Source organism: Miniopterus schreibersii, assembly GCF_964146895.1.
Source record: "Miniopterus schreibersii genome assembly, chromosome: 10".
NCBI lineage: Eukaryota > Metazoa > Chordata > Mammalia > Chiroptera > Miniopteridae > Miniopterus > Miniopterus schreibersii.
Window position 1 is genome coordinate 40,569,200 of NC_138110.1, and position 20,872 is coordinate 40,590,071.

General features: G+C 41.2%; 1 protein-coding gene across 2 annotated transcripts in view; it reads right to left on the reverse strand.

The window, feature by feature from the left end:
• The window catches only part of COLEC12 (collectin subfamily member 12), a 170,110-nt gene that overhangs the window by 24,010 nt on the left and 125,228 nt on the right, over positions 1-20,872 (reverse strand). For both annotated transcript variants that reach the window (XM_081150065.1, XM_081150066.1), the window contains exons 3-5: positions 11,893-12,015; positions 4,708-4,806; positions 2,867-3,913 (exon numbers count right to left, since the gene is read on the reverse strand). In XM_081150065.1, the coding sequence (XP_081006191.1) occupies positions 2,867-3,913; positions 4,708-4,806; positions 11,893-12,015 (1,269 nt within the window). The remainder of the gene's footprint in view (positions 1-2,866; positions 3,914-4,707; positions 4,807-11,892; positions 12,016-20,872) is intronic.

Sequence of the window (20,872 nt, forward strand, 5' to 3'; positions counted from 1 at the left end):
CTCTGAAGCTCCTCAGATGTCATTTAAAATTTCTTCCTCATGATAACCTTTTATTTATTTTTTGTTAATTCTCACCAGAGGACATTTTTTCCATTGTTTTTCAGAGAGAGAGTGCAAAGGAGGGAGGAAGGAAAGGAGGGAAAAACTTCGATGTGAAAGAGACACATCGATTGGGTGCCTCCCGCACTTGCCCCGACCGGGGTAGGGGAGTGAACCCACAACCCTGGTATGTGCCCTTGACTGGCAATCGAACCCGCAACCCTTCAGTGTGTGGGCCGAGGCTCTAACCACTGAACAAGGCTATCAGCCAGGGGGTGATAGCCTTTTAAATTGTGCAGACAGCTGCCTTGTTCCCCATTAAGCAGCCTCTCCTATAGGCTAAAGTTCCCAGGCCCTTCAATCCTTCCCCACAACACATGGTTCCTTTTCTAAGCATGCTGGTCTATGAATGTCCCTTTTGAAAGGGGCTCTCCAAAGTGTACACCATCCTCTAGGGGTGGTCTTGCTATACTGAACAGAGTTTCACCTCCCTCACTCTGGATATTACATTTTCATTAACAGAGTCGAAGATCCCATTAGCTTCCCTGGTTGATACATTTAGTTTCTTACTGTCAATAAAATCCCCATGCTTTTCATGCATACTTCCTCTAAGCCAGGGGTGAGGAATGTCTGGCCTATGGGCCATTTATGGCCAGTGAAATGATTTGGTTTGGCCCTGCCAAGGCAAACGCAGGCAGAACTCAAAATTCAATAAATGTAGGAGTTTTTTTCATAGCCACTTTTTAAGTTGATAATTTTGTATGGCCTGTGAATGATGTTATAAATACCCAAATGGCCCTTGGCAGAAAAAAGGTTCCCCACCCCTGCTCTGAGCCATGCCACCTATTAATATTTGTGTTTGGTCTTTTTTATCTACAAGCAGGACTTTACATGTGTTCCCTATCTATTTCATGTTGCTGGCATTGTTTTACTGTTCCAGCCTCTCCAGATGATTTTGAATTATGATTCTATCACCCATTAGTTAGTATGCAGTTTCATGTCACACAAGTATTGGATTACCAGGTCATCCATATCTTCACTCTAGTCACTGACGAAGCTGTTGAACAGGACCCTGCTATCTGCCACCCACACCTGCCTCCAGATGCATAGGGGCTCATTAACTACCACTTTTTATACTCATTCAACCAGGGTGGTAGACACACCCTAGGGCAACCCCCAGTGATGCATGCCCTTGTGTAATCCCTCCCCCTTGAATATGGGACCTATGACTTGCTTCTAATTGACAGAATATGGCAAAGGTGATGGGATGTCACTCCCTTGACCAGGTTTCATTATATAAGACTCCATCTGAGCAGACTGGAAGGAGACACTCTGTTGCTAGCTTTGAAGGAACTATAATGTTTTGAGGTGGTCACATGGAATGTGAATGGCCTCTAGGAGCTGAGAGTGGTCTCTGGCTGACTGCCCAAAAAACCCCAGGAACCTCAATCTTACAGTCCCAAGGAGATAAATTCTGCCAAGAACCTGAGGGAGTATGGAAATGGATCTTTCCCCAGTCAAGCCTCGGATGAAACTGTAGCCCCTCAATGAGACTGCAGCCTGCTGAGACCCTAAGCAAAGGACCCACCTAACCAGACACCTACCCACAGAAACTGAGACAAGAAATGGGTGTTATAGCTGCCAAGTTTGTAGCAATTTGCTATGCAGCTCAGAAAACTAATACAGCCAATAAATCCACCTAACTGCTATAATCCAGCACCTATTTCTCCATCTTGTTCTTTTTTTTTTTTTTGAGAGGTAGAAGTGAGCTGTAGAAGAAATGGGCTCAGGAAATAAGTTACAGAGGCAAAAGAAGGCCCTTGGAGCTTAGGAAAGAGAGAAGCAGGAAAAGGTGCCGGGAGGAAGGGTATGGGGAAGGGTGCTTTGCGAACAGAGCCGCGCCTCCATCTTGTTCACTGTCAAATGCCTCAGTGAAATCCAGACATGCTATTTACCATCCTACTAATTTAATCTATTAAGTCTGTTAATGTGAAGAAATGTTAGGTTCACCTGCCTTCTTCTTAGTGATCGCATTCTGATGATTGCTGCTTCCCTGAAAGCTCACAAATTATCCTTTTAATAATCTCATCTCAAATCTTCCTTGGGATGGCCATCCATCCATGTTCCTGACACTTGGAAATATGAATCTCTTAATGGTAATTCCATGACCTAAAAGAATTAATCTTGCTTCCACAGAAGTCCAATTTATAATGGTGTTGAAATAGCTAGGCACTGAGAAAATCCAAATTAACCAGTCTTCTGTTCAACAAATATTTAATGGAGCGCCTTTGAGCACTGTCCACAAGTTCTTAGTTACACCTCTTCTCAAGACATGGAACTTAATTCCCCTCCCCCTTGAGTGTGGGTGGGACTGAGTCACTCATTTCTAAAGGACAAAATGTGGGAGAGGTGACGGTATGTGACTTCTGAGGCTAGATCATAAAAAGCACTGTGGCTTTTTTCTTGCTCTTTCTCTTGGATCTCTTTCTCTGGAGGCAGCCAGCTACCATGTTGTGAGGACACTCAAGCAATTTCACATGATGAGGAACTGAGGCCTCCGCCAAGGGTCATGTGAATGAGGCACCCTGGAAGTAGGTCCTCCAGGCCCAGCTAAGGCTTCAGACAACTGCAGCCCTGGCCAATACCTTGACTACAACCTTACGAGAGATACCAAGCCAGAACCATCAGCTAAGCTGCTCCTGAATTCCTGATCCTCAGAAACTATGAGAAAATAAATGTTCATTGTTTTAAATTGCCAAGTTTTCGAGTAATTTGTTATACACCAATAGACAACTAATACAAAAATAAATTCAGAATTTTCACTCACCTTGTAGTATTGTAAAATTCTTGATGAGCTGACCATGCTTGGAGTCCACTAGCTTCATTTCTTCCATAATCACTGATAAGTTCGCTACTTCAGTGTCTAATCTTGATCTCATCATATCTTGCTGCATCCTGAGAGAAACTGAATCCAAACGGATATTGGCCAGCGTGTTATTCAAGGAGGTCAGATCATCCGTGTGTTTGGTCAGGGTATCTGTGCAAGTGGTCCTGACTTCATTCAGATTGCTGGTCAGCGTCCGCAGGTGGTGGGCTGTGTAACTGATGTTGCTAATGATGTTTACAATATCTGTCTCAAAGAGCTGGAAGCGTTCCTCCAGCTGGCTGAACTTGATGGCCGTTCTGTTCTCTGCATCCTTGTGTATGTCCTGCAGGTCTTTCAGGTTCTGCTCGTTGGCTTGTGAGGCCGTGGTGATGTTGTCCATCTGACCTGTGAATGAGCTGAGCTGGCTGTTCATATCCTCCAGGGTGTCATTGTTGGCTTTGGCCAAGGCAGAGTTATTGGCGGCCAGCGTCTGCAAGCTCTGGACTTTCTCCTTCAGCCAATCGGTGTCCTTCTTGGCTTGAAGGAAAACCTGCTGCAAATTTTGGAAGTCGTTCTTGATTCGCTGGATAGCCTGGCTCGTGTCATCGACAGACCGCTGCAGGTTAGTGATGAGGTTCCTCTGCTGCACCTGGGTCAGGTTCAGGTTGTTGAGGTTCATGATGACCACATTATGAGAATACATTTGGCTCTGCAGATTGCCCTGCAGCACACTGGTATCTTGTTGCAGATTTGTGACATAGCCATTATATGCCTGGAGGGTTTTGTTGACAGTGGTGATGAAGAAAGAGTTATTCTCCAGAGTTTCTTTCAGTTGACTCTGCCTGTCCACTAGAGCATCCCCACTCGCCTGTAACTTCTCCAGAGTATCCTTGTTCTTGCTGGTCTTTTCTGTAATCTCACGAAGTTGTTGTTGAAGATCTAGAATGTCTGATCTGAAGGTGGAGAGTTCTGAATTGGTGCTTATAGCTTTCTTCCCAGTTTGGTCCCCTGGAATAAGATATGTTTGTTACTTGGATTGATGATATGGAGAAGTGTTCAGGTGAGGTCAAAGATCCCAAAGAGACTTAACTAGTATGCCCCGTGTTTAAGATATAAAATCTGTGGTATATGCAGATTGCTCTGCATTAGTAAAATACACATCTATTTTTTAAATTAAATTTATTGGGGTGACACTAGTTAATAAACTTATATTGTTTCAAGTGTAACCACATATATATTAAAAATGGGCCCTGGGAAACTGGAAGGAGTGCTGAGTATTGGGACTAACTTCTCTTCTCAAAGAGAGAATGAGTACCTGATTCTAGAGCGCCAGGCAGGGTGTCAAGATGAGAATAACCTATTCTTTGTTAAATTCACCAAAATTCCTTTTTTAAAAATGAAAACAAAAATCAAAGGATAGAACAGGCTAGAATCATTTATTTTTAAAATTAATCTCTATAATTAGTCTATGCAGAGATTCTTCTATAATTCAAATAGGAATTTACTGAACATTTTATAAATGAGCTTTTAATAAAGATTATTTGTGGTTGTTTTTTATCAGAATTGGTCTTCAGATATTTTGAGCACCTAATGGTATTCTTGAGGGGGATTCAACTCCAAAATTGCCCCTTATTTTTAAAATTGAAAGTCTTTGAATTAAATCACTTAACATACAACACAAAAATGTCATGTCCTTTTGGGTGAATGTGAGTTTATAGCAACATCATTCTAGAAATCTGTGGTCATTTATATAAAGTAGAGTCAGGGGATTCAACTTTGTGGTTCACTCTCAAACAGATTACCTAATTTTTTCAGGTCGCTTTCCACTGCTGTGAGCTTGTCATCATAGGTTTGGCGAGATGTCTCCATGCCACCTGTAACATTGTCCATTTTCTCTACAACTAAGATTTGGAAATCAATTCATTAATACACATACCTGCTCAAATTTTATTTCTCAGTTTCAACAAGAGATCATTTCATTGCAGAATAAAGAAAACAGATTGAAACAAAAGGTATAAATGAAATCAAATACTGTATGGGGAAAAGCAATTCTTTCAGAAAAAAAAAATGAGTTACTTGTCTCAAAACCCAGTGGCAGTTTACTTGTAAGCTTGAGAATTGGGTGATTTTAATCATTCTCATGATTCGGTATTGCCTGGGATGCTTTAGAAATTGTTTGAAACTGATTTGTAAGTTTTTTGTATTATAGAAGTCCTCAATCTGTATCGTTTCCTATACAGATGGTCTCCAACTCTATGATGGTGCAAAAGTGTTACACATTCAGTAGAAACTATACTTTGAATTTTGATCTTTCCTGGGCTAGCAATATGTGGTAAGATACTCTCTCGTGATGCCTCTGCAGCTCCCAGTCAGCCATGCAAACACCAGGGTGAACAACCAGTAGTCCACAGTGTATTCATTGTGTTAGTTGATGCTGCCCAATTGTAGGCTGATGTAAGTGCTCTGAGCATGTTTAAAGTAGGTTAGGTGTATTAAATGCATTTCCGACTTTTGACGGGGTTATTGGGATGTAACCTGATCATCATAAATTGAGCAGCATTTGTATTAATTTCCAAAGATGGAGTCATAGCACCGGGATCGTTTACAAAATTTCATTACTCATCACACTCCCAACCATCCCTGGCAGTTAGGACTCATCCAGCAGGAAATTTTATGGCAAAGAACACCTAGGTCATCTATACACAAAGTCTTCACAGAAGGGATGCAAAATCAAGAGTGTTTGCCACTTTCTGTGTTGAGTTCCACCACTGAGGCCTGAAAATCTGCTCTCCTTAGTGATGAGTAAATGTGTACTTTATCAGCTCCCAGTTAGAAGCCCGTATTTACAAAGAAGAATTTAAAAAGCATTCTCTCGATGACACATGATAGGGAAAGTTAGTGATGTAGTGTTAAACAAAAGCTTGTTATTATTTATTCTCGGGAGGCAGTAATGCTCTACAGTTATGAATAAAAGTTTATCTTTCTAAAATGTCTAATAAGAGAGTATTTCTCTGAAAGTGACTCCTGTGAGATCCAACGTCTAGCAACTTGGGATGAAGTCTGACTGTCCTTGCTCTCAACAGCTGTTTAAAATAACAACTTTATTTTTTTAAGCATGACTTTCCTTTGTATATTAATTGTGACCCAATGGGTCCAGTTCACTTTATTCATCAAGTGTTCTGCTCAACCATGATTGTGTGAGAAGATTCTCCTGGTGTCTATCAGGAAGTAGAAATATAGTCTCATGTGTCTGAATGACCTAAAGTAAACCAGCTCCCTGGCTCCTGGCACCTTCCCTGGAGAGGCCTGTCAGACTCTCCCTTAAGCTTCTACAGTGTGTCCATAATGACACATGTGCATTGCACCAAATGCTCTTCCTCACCCTAGCCTTCCCACACATTCTTCTTTCCACCTAGAATGTTCTTCCCTGGTCTCTTCACCAAGCTAAGACCTACTTACTCTTCAAGACTCAGCTCATCTTTTCCTGTGAAATACACCTTTCAGAATTCTCTTGGCAAGTAGTCCCTTCTCTGTTACAGAACTTACTTGACTGTGTTGTCATGGCCTGTTTACTGCAAGATCCTTTAAGGCAGGAATATTTGTATTCAGTTTTATCTCCAGCTCTTAGCTCAATGAGTGGTACTTACAGCTAGGTGTTTAACACATATTTCCTTATGCCATTTATTTAAATAAATGAGAGTCTGCCTGCTGGCTGCTAAGGCCCATGAAAAATCCGCTGAGCTGGAGGTCATGCAAACAAATGTACAAACCACCCAAGTCCGGGAAGCCTCAGCACTGGCAATGAGTATGACATCTAGTTGAATAATTATTGTTTTTTTAAAATGACTATACAGCCAGAGAGGTATAGTTATGGTAATCTGCACCTTAGGGCTGTTTGATGGGCATGCATGCTCCTAATCCCTGGAAACTCTGAAGAACAAACTGTTTCATCTGCATTTTAGCAAAGCTAAACTTTTAAAAAATAAAATAGGGAATGTTTATAAGTTTAGGTTCAGTTCTGATCCTCAAATCAAAACATATGCCTCCGTCTGTCCTCAAACCACACACAGGATCTTAAGTCCTGCCTTTTTTTCCTGGAAGCCAAAGAAACCTCTAAATATGCTGACAGGCAGTAGTCATTTTCTATCCTTTCCAATTTTTCTTCCATTTTAGTTTTAAAAGACACAGAACTGTCACAGACAGATAATTTAGGTTTCTGTAGAATTAAAAAATACATATTCATAAAAAAAAACACCCAGCCCTGCGAATTTTCTCTTCAGTGCAGCAAGAAAGTGATTTAACCTGCCCACAAGTGCTAATGAACTGGTTCCATGCACTGGGGCCTGGGGCGTGTGTCTGTGCTTAAAAACAGGATCTGCGTATAAAGCTACTACAAACTTTAGAGTTGCAAAGCTGGCAACTTGCTTTTGCATAAAAATACTATGCTGACGGAGGTCCAGAGCCAACGCTTGCTGTAATAGCACACAACATTTTCACTGGTTTTTACTCTTTAACTTACTAATACAAATTCTAAGAATGGCAGAGCCATCCTTTCTTACCCTAGAAACCCCCAATCTGTAGAAGTAGACCTCAGTTTGTAGATCGTTCTCATATGAGGAAAACAAACATGAAACTCAGAAGGGTTACCGGCAGTCTGATTTTTCATGGGCTCCCCTTTATTGGAGATTGTTTCTTGACAGAGAATTTTTCTTCAGATCATCAGTGCCTTAGGTGTTACACCTGAAAGGATGTCACTCCTCAAGTACCCGAAGCCAAATTCACTAGGATAACCTGACAATACCTTTTCTACAAAAGGATTTCAGTATCATCCCTTGGCCTGGACCACTGACCTCCTCCTCGTCTTGATTTCACCTATCTTTTAAGGTCTACTCCACATCTAGCCATCCCATTGTGCTAAGCCTTCCCTGGTAATTTGATTCCATACCACACCACTGAACTTTCATCTGAATGGCAACAATAACAACCTCCATTTATTGAGTGCCTACTCTTTGCAACATGCACTGCACCATTTCTGCAGTTAATCCTCACAACTCCTGTTTTACAGATGAAGAAATTGAGGCTCAAAGATGTTCAGTAACTTGCTCAGAGTCACACAGCTTGTAAGTGACTAAGTGGCCAGGACATCTAACTCCACAATCCATGCTCTCTCTATAAGTCCACATTGCCTCTCACTTAGTGTTTCTTCTTCCTAAATCTGGCTTTCTCCAATAAAAATCCCTTGAGGGGAAGGATTATGTTTTGTTTTCTTCTCTTTACAGTCATCATGTTCAGATGTTCACTAAGCATCCTTCATGTATGTGACATAGTGGAGACAGTGAGAGCACAACCTCACGGCCCAGTCTTTGAGGACAGAGAAGAAGAGCAGAGCACAACTCCTGCCTGGTGCTCACGAGTGTCTACGCCAGACTGACTGTGATACTGAGGGGAAACACATCCCCTCACTGGTACCTGGGACTTCCCAGTAACTCCAACTATACTCCCCTGGAATGCAATAAAGACATCTCCACTTTGAACACTCAGATTTCATTACAAAAATACAGAAGATCTGGTTGTAGGGTATTACTGTGTACGGTTTGTGCATATTTGATGCACATTTTGAAAGTCTGCTTTGTCATTTCTACTTTGGCAGAGCTCAGAAGCAAGGTGGACTTCCTAAGACCAGGAATGCTGAGTTAAAGGAGAGCCTTCCTGAGAAAGATCCAGATTTCTGTCCTTCTTCATCGTAGTTACCTTACGATGGATGCCTTCTAGGTAGGACAAGTGGGTAGGATTCAGGGAATGTTCTGGAGGAAACACGACCTACTGAACCGAAGAGATGGCTTCTGCCACAGAAGCTCCGTTGACAGATGATAGAGAGCCCAGGGCAGAGGACACACCAAGCTGCAGGTGTCCAAGAACATGCTTTCTGGAAAGCAGCTGAGGAGCCTCCTGGTCACAGTCACTGTACGGACCTGTCTGGGTGACTCAGCAGTCCTCTGACTGGCTCAGCAGATTCTCTAGAAGGAACTTAAGTGATGTCCTAACTGGTAGCTGTGTGAGTGACATAACAGAAGTAAAGAATGTTTTGACGAAAACATATGGAGTTGCCTTTGCTAACTCCGGTTAAAAAGGAGTTTCTATTTTATTTCCTTTCAAATTCTCCTAAAGAGAAATATCTTCTTTCACTGAATATTTTTTTCTTCTTGTTTTTTTAATGCAGTTTCTCTAGACTTGAAAGGAGACTTGTGAAAGGAAAACCGAGTCTTATCTTTCTGTCTCTTACAATGTGGAGTCACCAGCATCTTATCAGCAAGAAAGAGGACCCACTGTACAAGAGAAAACACATCTGGAAAATATCAACATTTTAGTTCAGTAAGGCTGTGCTTGGAAACCAAAATTGCATGTTGTATTATCTTATTTTTGTCAGTAGAGGCCTGAGGGATGGGCGCCTTGAAGGAGAAAAAAGACAGGCAAGAGGGTCATCGTGCCTGCACTTGTCTTGCTCCCTCAGTCCCTTCCCCCCTTCCCCCTGGTCAGATCACACCCTCCAGAGCAGGCCAAGCCGATCTCTAGGATTTCAGGTTTCTAGGTAGGGCTTTAAGTTGCCACAATTCCTTAAGAGCAGACTGGCTTAGAGGTCCCTGGGCATTGACTGATTGCCTTGCAGAAGTCAGCCCTAATCCACAATTCATCCACCCATCCATCCTCTCATTTATTGGGTAGCTATTAAATACCATGAGGCTAAGTGCTAGTGGGAGATATACCAAATAAAAGACAGTATCTTGTCTTCATGGGATTTATAGTTTGGATGGTAAGACAAACAAGCCCACTGGCCATGATACAGTGTGACAGTGTCTAGAAGTAAATAAAAGGTGCTGTGGGAACAAACAGGAGGGCGCCTAACTCAGCCGTTAGGGGTTCCTTGCAGGACATGTGAGACATAAGGGAAGAAGGAATCATTTAGGTGGAGAGCAGAGAAAAGGTTTTCCAGACAAATGAACCAGCACACACAAAGCCAGAGCTGAGAAGGGCTTTCCAATGTTATAACGGAGAAAATAAAAAAACTCTCCTTTGGATCTTTCTGTATAAAGATCCTAGACCTCATTTCCTTGCAGAAGTAAAAATTACAAAATACCATATGGTGGTGTGGTCTTCAAACCTTTCTCATCTCTCTTTTAGTAGGAAATGTTTACTTTCATGATATCACACAGTACTGAGCCCTAAAGATATTTATTAAATGGCTGTTTGAATCCAAGTTTCTCCTTTATCTGGGTTTTCTAGGAAAAGTCATGGAGAAGTGAGTAATGACCTAAATAAACTAGTAAAGGTGGACAGTCTAAATTACCTAGGACATAAAAACCCTCCTTTCCCCCCACTAAGTTCCCTCCCCCACCTCTGTCCAGCCCTTGTACTGATGAAGCAGCCTTTTTTAATCACTTTGTTAATCCTAGGTTAGATTAACTCATCACAAATGGATAAACTGACCTGGTAATTTTCCAAATTGCCATTGCTCAAATTCATCAGTCAGCATACTACAGGAAGCACCTAACTTTTCCATGTATATGTTGCTAGAAGTGGGACTTAACAAGCCTCAACTATACGAAGTAATTTTTAACACATTTTTACCATTCTAATGGATATAGCTGTATAAATGAAGTTATAAAGAAGGAAGGGACAGAGAATAGCCACTTATCTATTGGAACCAACTATAGGACCAGTGGTCCAGTTACATCATATTTGCTCATCCCAATCACCTTGAAAAGTGGCATTGTAATTGCCGTTTTACAGATAAGAAATTGGAAACACTAAGAGGTTATGATTCATACTGAGGTTACACAGCCATGCAAAGGATTTAGCAAGGTGCTTGGCATTCCAGCAAGCACTTAATAAACACAATTATACTACAAATGGCAGAATCCATAATTGATCCAGGACCTTCTGGCTCCAAAACCCATTCTCATTCCAGTACACTGTTTCCTCAGGAAACCACTGAACACTGGGAGAGAGGTGGGAGGAGTCACACGTGGGAGGGAACTCACACTGAATCTTTCTCTTCCTAGGCCAAGTCTACAGGCCAAGGAAGGGAGAGGGAACGTGTGGATTCTCCACTGTTAACCTGTCACTTCTGAGGGAAGGCAGCTGAGACGGTGGCTGAGTGAGCATTTTGAAGATCAGCAGACCCCATGCCTGCCTCTTGCTGAAACCAGCTGACACATCTGCCTCACGTGTCTTTGACAGGAAGGCTTCCATGGCCGTTTTCTATAAAAGGGTTCATGTAGTTCGTGGTTCTGCATCATGACACCTTCTACCTGTGGTGTCTGAACCAGGGATGGGGCTTGGGGAGGGGGGAACCCACTTTGTCTGCAAGTCTGGAGGATTCAGGCAAAAATCCTCCACTGACCTTAAATCAGGCACATTGAAAGAATGTCTGACGTTCCATAAAGTGTAATTGGGGTGGTGGTGCTGTTCTGTGTTTCATTTCTACAGGGTAATATTTTTATGGAGCTATATAAACAACAGTGACCACAGTAAATGTGCTGAAGAGAAAAAAGGGGAATTAGTTGGCCAGTGCCTGGGTGAAATAAGTCATATCTCTGGAGGTCTTGTGTTTGGCTTCTCCTCTTCAATATAGTTTTCCTGTGTGCTGACTCCAGGGTTTCCACAGGACTCTTAGAGATAAGATGAAAACAAGAGGAAGATGGAGTAGCTGGAAATAGGTAGGAAAAAACAACAAAGAGGAAAGATCTTTATAACTCAGAGAGGGCCATTATTATTATTGTTAAAATGAGTCTAAAGGAATTGCTATTTTCGCCTTCCAGATCCCACAGCTAAAAGAAGCTGAAGACACCAAGATGGAGTTTAGGATGTTGCTTAGTTTTGCATCTGAGTTGAATTCATGAAATACTTCATACTTGTAAACATGGGTTTTTATCATGTTAAATGAAGGGAAACTTGCTACTTGGAAGGAAAAAGGAAAGAGTACTTACCTTTGTATCCCAGAATGGCTACTGTGATTGTTAGCAAGGCACACAAAATGTATAATAATATAATAGAAAACTTCAGTGCCCAGTTATTTTTACATTTGGTACATTGTGTTCCTTCTTGAATACCTGTAAGAAAAGTCAAATTTTAATAATAGTGACTAAAACAATCACTGAAAAAAGTATCCTTTTGCATTTTGGTTTAAATATTATGATTAAGAATAATTTTTTACATATGCCTTATTACAGGATGAGTGGTATTTTAAAATTAAATATACTTAACACTTTAGCAACACAAGCACTTTCAATATTACCATATTGTTGTAACTATATTTAATATAACTTGAAAATAATACATAACTTTGTCTCATAGAATAGTTTTGAACCAAATTCCCCTCTGGTAATTAGTTATAATTTCACTAAAAATCTATACATGACCAAAGATTTAAAATACCCAAATCTGCTTGTTTCAGCCATTATTGAACCTATAGCAATTCAAACACAACTAACCAAAAAAACTGTGACTCGTCCCTTGATGTTGGTTTCAGTGGTGAGCTAGAGCTAGTTCCTACTGCAAGAGTCGATTGTTAAATTTTTAGGAATTTTGGGAGCTGATTGTTAAATTGTTGATAGCTTGAAATCAATCCTGGAGGGAGTATTTACACCATGGAAAATAGCAAGCACTACAAATTAGGACCTCCCCCCCCCCCCCCCAAACTGGTGTACCAGCATGCCACTGACTGTAAATGTATACTATATTTACCTACAGCAGAAAATATAGGTAATTTTAGGATTAAAATGCTCAATACATAACCATTTTTATATATTACATATATACAGAAAACAGATACAGACCCTTATTTAAGTCATCACAGTTATTTATTATTATTTTTAAAATATTTTTTTAAATTGATTTCAGAGAGAGGAAGGAGGAGAGAGAGGAAAAAAGAAACATCAATAATGAGAGAGAATCATCGATCGCTGCCTCCTGCATGCCCCCTACTGGGGATCGAGCCCGCAACCTGAGCATGTGCCCTGACCCGGAATCGAACCGCAACCTCTAGGTTCATGGGTCGATGCTCAACCACTGAGCCACACTGGCTGGGGCAAGTTATCACAGTTATTTAAATAAGAACTATGGAATAACTAGAAAAATCAGATCTTTTTGATGAGCAGAGGTAAATTTTGACTTCTCACAGTTCAACTTTTTGAAAAATATTCTAATCTAAATGATAAACCACTGTCACTTCTGCAAGTGACTCCAGAAGCTAACCCATAAAAGGGAACTGTCCATGGGATTGATTAGAAACACAGAAGACAAAGACTATGGACATTTTAATGTGAAAATCACATTGTAAGGAGTACCGGGAGAGTCCTTTCCCTGACCTGTTTCCCTATGTGTCTCACTAACGGCGTCCCCCAGGAGCAACAGCACATAAAGGGCTCATCCTCCATAACTGTGCTCAGTAACTTTTGATGGATAGGTCATAAGGATTAAGTCACAGCTGAAGTTTCTCTCCTTGGGTTTGTTATTTTACCCACAGTGCCCTGCTTCAGTGAAAAGAGTTCTTCAGCTGTGTTTAATGCAAAATGATGAGGAACAGCACAGAACAGTGAGTTAAATTTAACTTTCAGGGTTTAACCAATCCTTCTGCTGTTCTGGGCCAGAGACCCAACAGGAGGGGGCTCAATCTGCCCCATGACTCAGAGCAGTGATTCTCAAACTCAGGAGTGCATTAGACTCACTTGAGGGATTCGTTAAAACACACCACTTCTAATTCAGGAGTCCAAGAAGGCACCTGAGAACCTAGACTTCTAACACGAGCTGATACTGCTAGTCTGGGGCCCATGCTTTAGAACAGTGCTTCTCAATCAAACAGTGAAGTGCTTACAAATCCTGTTGTTCCAATGCAGATCTGAGGTAGGAGGAAAGATTCTACATAAGATCCAGGTGATTCCTAGTCAGAGAAACACACTTTGAGGAACAAAGGTCTAGTTTACAAGATGACCATGCTGGATCAACCTTTGGCTAGCTAATTCCTTGAAGGAAAAGCTGCAAAATCAGACTCATTGATCAAACAGTCCTAGAGTATATCAGCTTCTTTGCATCACAGTTTTCCCATTTTTTTACTCCTTGCCACCACCTCAGCACCAGCTCTCATGTCCAAAACTGTCCTTGGTACTAGCCCTGCCAAACCAGGTCTCAAACTTTCACCCTACTTTCTTGTTTCCATTCAACCTAAAAACTACTACTCTCCTAATCCCCTTGGTGCTTAAACTCAATGACACCCTGAAGTCTCTTAATCTCTAATTCACTCAGTCACTAGGCCCAGCTAATCTTTCTGTGGGATATTTTTATCATGATCATCTCATCTACAGCTTACTGATGTTCACTTACTGCTTACACTGCACCAGGTACTTTACACACAGCATCTTTAATCCATATAATAACCCTTCAAGGAGGAATGGTGGTGAGAGCTGAAATGGCATTCCATAGACATCACAGCCACGATTCAAACCAGGGTCTGACTCCAAAAGCCATGATCTCTCCACTACACTATGGTGCCTCTCTCTGGTTATTCTTTCCTCTCCATTTCCACCGCCCCCATCCTAGTGTGAGATTCTCTAATCTCGGCAGAAGCTTCCTCTTTCATTCCCACTGGAATCCAGCCTCACCCAGTACTAAAATACTGCTATCTGCATGACAATGCCAAATAAAACCAGACCAAACAAAACAAACTTTCAACAGCTCACCCTGAAATAAAGGATGGACAAACCACCACCCCCATTAGCTCTTAGGCTCTTCATAATCTGGCAGTTTAAAATGAAACAGACTCCTCACATCCAGTTAGAGTGAAAATACTTTTGGAGTTGGGAGAGGGAGAAGTATAGGTAGACCCACAAACATACCACATTTCATGTTCAGAAATAATAAACTTGCTTTGGTAGCAACTGTAAAACACAGGATAACTAACAGACAAAGGGATGCTGACCGATCTCCTGTGTGTGGAAAGGCTGGGTGATACTTTTATGGTTGATGGAGGGGTGGGGGGGATCGGGGGTTCATTCCTTTTTTATTTTAGAACTATGGTGGGCTCTTAGGCCTCTTCAGGGCTATTTCTTACATTCTATTAGAAGAAGCTCAGAAGATTTGATCAGAGCAGAGATTATGGTAGATAATACAATCTGGGACTAAAAGGTTGCTTAGAGGTCATCTGGTCGAGCGTCATTGTGTTATTGATGGGGAAAGTGAGGCCGGTGAGTTAAAGCAGAATCAGAAGCCACACATCCTTACTCCCGATGTAGGGGTCTCTTCCTCTCATCCTGGCCATGTGTGCCTGCTCTGTGTTTGCCACTGGACATCTCGTACATGTGGCATTTGTGCAGATCCACTCCCAGACAGTTGTCACTGGTTCACATTCTGAAGAATAGTCACTTCCTCATGATGCGCGTTTCTCATTGCTGACTGTATCAGCGTTTAATCAATATCAGATGCCACCATCTGACCTCCCTTTCCACTTGACACACTTTTTCTGTCTTGTGTTTTCTCCCCCCTCCCAGGCTTACTTTTAATAAGAATTCTGTTTTATCTTTCCCTCTCTGCCCTCCACTGGGAGGACACAGGAATGCCTACTACAAAGAGACCCTGCTGGCTCACATAGCTGGGGGACCCCTCCTCCTTGAACCTAGATGGTCACAAAAAACAGTCAAGAGAGATATCCCCCTGTTAGCAGGCTTTGTAGTGTTTGTTTTCTTAGCATTACTTTCCAGAGACTGGGGACTCTGCTCCCATTGGAGGGGGTGGGGTAGGAAGGGCAAGGGAATGGATCTGCAGAGTGCTTTGGATAAGAGATTTTACTGCAGGAAGTGAGGCAGTTTTGCCCCTTACCACCAAGAGATCTAGTTTATCAAAAATCCTGGCCCAAACTGCACATTTGTAATTCAGCAGGCCACAGACAGAACGTGCCTGAAGGTTCCATGCCTTTCCACTGGTTTGCCCTCTTGAACTACCTCCCATTGAACTTAATTCTTGGCTCACATTCTGAATGTATTTTCCTGTGTCCAAGTCTTTATTACACAAAAAGAGTACGGGGGCCAAGTGTAGCTGGAATCACTCTGGTTAACTCCTTGAGTGTTCTACGGAAATCCAGAATAGCTGACAATACGGTCCCCAGTGCCCAAACTCCAAGTTCCCTGTGTTGCCCTGTTTCCAGCACATTTTAAAGTAAGAAGAATGGGGGTTGGGTGGGGTCACAGTTCAGGGGTGGTTAGCTGGTTGGAGAGAAAAATTGAAACGCTGCAGGAATGACACTGCAGCCGGCCAGAAGAATTCACCAGTAAGGAGAATTCCTTACTGCTGTGGTTCTCCACAAAGAGCCCTCCCAAGTGCTGTGGTCTAGGCTCCAATCCAGTCTGTTTTTCCAATCTTTCAGGAGAACAAAAGAGTCTCCACTATCATATTTTTCTGCCAGGTACATCACCAGAGGAAGGCTTATCTGTTAAAATGGACACATGCTTGTTAGGTTAAGGCTGGCACTATGGGCAAGTGTGAGGCACTTCTGGGCTGTCTTAATTATCACAAGTGTGTAGAGCTCAGTGATGTTGCCATAAAGATCATGTTACCAAAGAGAAGCTTCAAAATGCTGGTAGACTACAAAATCCAGAAAACCACAGGTTTTGATCTGAGATTTGCAGTGACCTTTTCATGTGGTTTTTTTATAGTTATTAATCTACTGCCTGGTGGCATATATTCCCATAAGCCCATGAGAATGACTTGGCTGTAACAGTAAAGCTGATGATTCAAATACATTCCTATAATTAGAATGCCCTCAAAAGCAACAAAACAGTAAAAGTTAACATCCTGGTTAGTTATTTGGATGTTATGCAATAGCACTAGAACAAAAGTTAAATACATAAAACATTTTATTAAGTTTGTCCTTAATATAAAGGCCATTTAGTAAATGATGGGATATAGAATTAATTAAATTTTTTTATTATTAATGAGTGATTTAGTTCCCCCAAAACAAATTCCAGCCCTGGACACCTTATTATGCAAGTTTCCCAAACAATGTGGAGAATCATAAAAACAAAAGCAGGACAAAAATTGTTAATAAAATAACTTTCTGTGCAAAATAAATGAAGCATCTCTGTATTCAGAAAGATATACTTGAATCAAAAAATTATTTAGAAGAGAGTTTTATGAGTTTGAAATCTTTAGCATTCATTCTGAATTTATAGTAATATGGTGCACATGTACTAAGGGTATAGAGTTTTTTTATTAAAGAATTTCATACATATATATATATATATATATATAGAGAGAGAGAGAGAGAGAGAGAGAGAGAAATTTCTGGTTTGGTTTTAATGTAAAAAAACACACCTGTATTACTTGTTTAAAATTTATAATTCATACCCTGCCTACTAAAAAATAATTGTTGTAGGCAAAAGCCAGATGTAATGATGCCACTCAGAATTAATAGTGTCTGCCAGCATATATACTGACTTAGAAGAACGCTATTATTTTCTCTTTGTGGTTTTTATAATAATGAATCCTTTATTATATGGACTGTACACAAACGCTTCCAATTCTGAGGAAAAAATCTTGCTCATTGGGGAGCTGAGCCATCACATCTCTCACATTTGTCTCTCCTCGCTGGCCCCTTCCTCTTGGCTCTCTTCCTATTCATGTTATTCCATGGGCACAGAGGGAACTCTCAACAAGCCTGATGATACATTTCCGCAACCCTGGCCACTTCATTATCTGGCACTGCCAAACAATGTCCTTCTATGATTGGGCACTGAACCTTTTAATTAAAAGGACTCATGAACCTTCCGCTCCAGCTTGGGCCATCAGAGTCTGCTGTATAATTGAGCGGGACACTTGTACTTTGCAGGTATTTGGAGGCAGGCCAATAGACATTTGGTTAGTGGGTGAGAGTTTCCTATTACTGCAAAAGCAAAGAGGAATTGCTGAGGAAGGCTGCCATTACTGAGGACCTGATATGTGTAAGGCACCCTCTCCTGGTTACTTACAATTCCTTTAATAATCCTGCAAAGTAGGAACTAGCCCTAATTTTATAGACTGTTGGAAAGTGATGGTTAAAGGGATTGAGTGCTCAAGCCAGTGAGTGGCTGAACTGGGACCTGGACTCAGATTTATCACACGTTGTTTCTCCAAGTTTATTGACTTTAAGTGGAAAGAAACAGGAAGTAAGATTAAGGATGCCTAACAAGATAAACCACAGAAAACCAACAGGTCAGACTGATAGTGTTCTGTCAAAATAAAGGGTACAGAAACATCATTTCAAATGTTGACAGAAAAAGAACAGTAAAATTCAGTTCCTAGTAAGTTAACTATTACTACAGGCTGTAATTTCTCTCTTACTATTCTATGATGACATATTTGAGCAGCAAGTTAGTTCCACCCTAAAGAAATTCTCATTATCTCTGTGAAAAGTCAGGACTGGCTTGGAGGTTTGGTTCATAAGGTCTTGGAGCCCCTCAGGGACATCATCCCCCAATGGTAATGGAATTTTTGGAATGGGATAGGCTGGGAAAAGAAGGTAGCTTTATAATTTCAAGGCAACTATGGGACATACGGGGGGCCCTGCTCACTGTAAGCTTGAAACCAAAACCAGTTGGTTGACCCTACTGAGTTTTCTTCTAAAGTTCTAGTCCACTGAAATAGGAGCCTCAAAAGCCAGTTTCTAATGGTTCATTAATCCGTGGACTCAAACAACTGCTGGTGGTTCAAGCCTGTAGGATTTGGGTGAGATAAGTTAGTGCAAAGGAAGAACATGAAAGAAGGATTGATTAAATGGTAATTAAAATTTATTTATCTCTACCCTTTTAACTCCCCCTTTTTAAAAAAGACCTCCTTGGAGTACATTGGCAAAACCAATTCTTTTTACATAGTTTGGGAAGCCACAGTAATTTTCCGCTATCATTGTAATAACTCTTGGTGGCTCAAAGTAGATTCCAAGATGCTCAACAGCTAGCTTCCTCTGACCATACAGATTCTCAGAACCTCAGGACCAGGAGGTATATCAACTGTCATCTCTGCCAACATCCATCTTCCCAGTGAGGAAACTGTAGCCCTATGAACTCCATCGCCCACCTGTTCACACATGGGCCAGCCTGGGCTTGGAGACTCAGGTTTCTAGATTCTCCACCAGAGTTATTTAGACCCCAAACACTGCCCACTTCACTACGCTTCTTTCTTGCTATATCCCATTTATTCATTTATTCAACAAAATAAGTATGTAGGACTTACTATGTACCAGGCACTGGGTATAATGGTGAACAAAACAGACAAAAATCTCTGTCCTTATGGAACTTTTACTCCAGAGGGAGTCTACTTTAATATGTTAGAAGGTGATAAATGCTATGAAGGAAAATAAAGCAAGGAATGGGAAAAAGGCATATGGGAGATATTGATAGCATTTTAAAATGCAAAAGATTAGAGACAAAGAGAGAATCTTAAAAGCAGCCAGAGAAAAGTGGTTAGTTCTTACAAGGGAGCTCCCATAAGACTGCCAGCTGATATCTCAACGGAAACTTTGCAGGCCAGAAGGGTGTGGCAAAAAGTATTCAAAGTGGTGAAAAGCAAGGACCTACAACCAAGATTACTCTACCCAGCAAAGTTATCATTTATAATTGAAGGACAGGCAAAGAGCTTCCTAGACAAGAAAAAACTAAAGGAATTTATCACCACTGACCGGTATTACATGAAATATTAAAGGGTCTAGAAGAAAGGGGGGAATATGAACAATAAAATGGCAATAAATACATATCTATCAACAATTGAAACTAACAAACAAAATAAACAAACAAGCAGAACAGAAACAGACTCATATAGAGAACATTTTGACAGTTGCCAGATGGGAGAGGGGGTGGGGAGTTGGGTGAAAAAAGTGAAGGTATTAAGAAGTACAAATTGGTAGTAACAGAATAGTCACGGGGATGTAAAGCACAGCATAGGGCATATAGTCAACAATATTCTAATAACTATGTATGGTGTCAGATGGGTGGGAAATGTATCAGGATGATTACTTAAGTTATATAATGTCTAATCACTGGGGTGTACACCTGAAACTAATATAATAATGTATGCCAACTGTAATTGAAAAATTAAAAAATCATTTAAAAAATACAAACCAAACCAAACTCATAGATACAGACAACAGAATGGTGGTTACCAGAGTGGACTGGTCGGGAGAAGATGGAATGGGTAAAGGGGGTCAAATATACAGTAATGGATGGACACTAGGCTTTCGGTGGTGAGCATGTAATAGAGCGTGCAGATATCAAATTATAATGTTGTACACCTGAAATTTAAATAATGTTATTAGCCAGTGTTACCTCAATTAAAAGAAAACAAAACCTTACAAATTTCCCCTCAATGAATCAGCTGGCTTCATCCCAAGCCCAGCTGGGTCTGAATCCCTTCAGCACCTATGTGGTTTGCATTGCATAAATTATGCTCAGCTGTGTGTTTTCTGATACTTTAAATGCCATACTCATGGCTGCTACCTCTTATAGGTCTGGGGATTTTATTTTTCTGCAGTATTGCTTCTGCATTTCTCTAAACAAACCAGTACTCTCTAATACTCTGCACGTCATGTAGTTTAACAAATATCTGATTGGAGTGCAGATCCTGGCAGTGGGGAAAGCGGGCTCTGCCACTCCCCAGTGAATCTCCCTCACATAAATTGGAAGCAGTGAGCATCCCCATCTCTCAAGTGCAGGGACTTTACAACCTTTTCTCACACTTTTGTGTTCCGCGTTCCAAGTGGCAAGTGAGGTGCAGATCTCACTGTCCTGCAGGCCAGGGTGCAGATGTCCTGAGAGGCATTCAGCTCAGTGGCCTGGCAGTCAAATCACAGACACTCGGAACACCTTCCTCCCAAACAATCAGGAACCTAGAGCCAGAAAGAAGAGTTTTCACCGCAGGAGGTGGGGAGTACAGTGGGATTTACTAATCAAA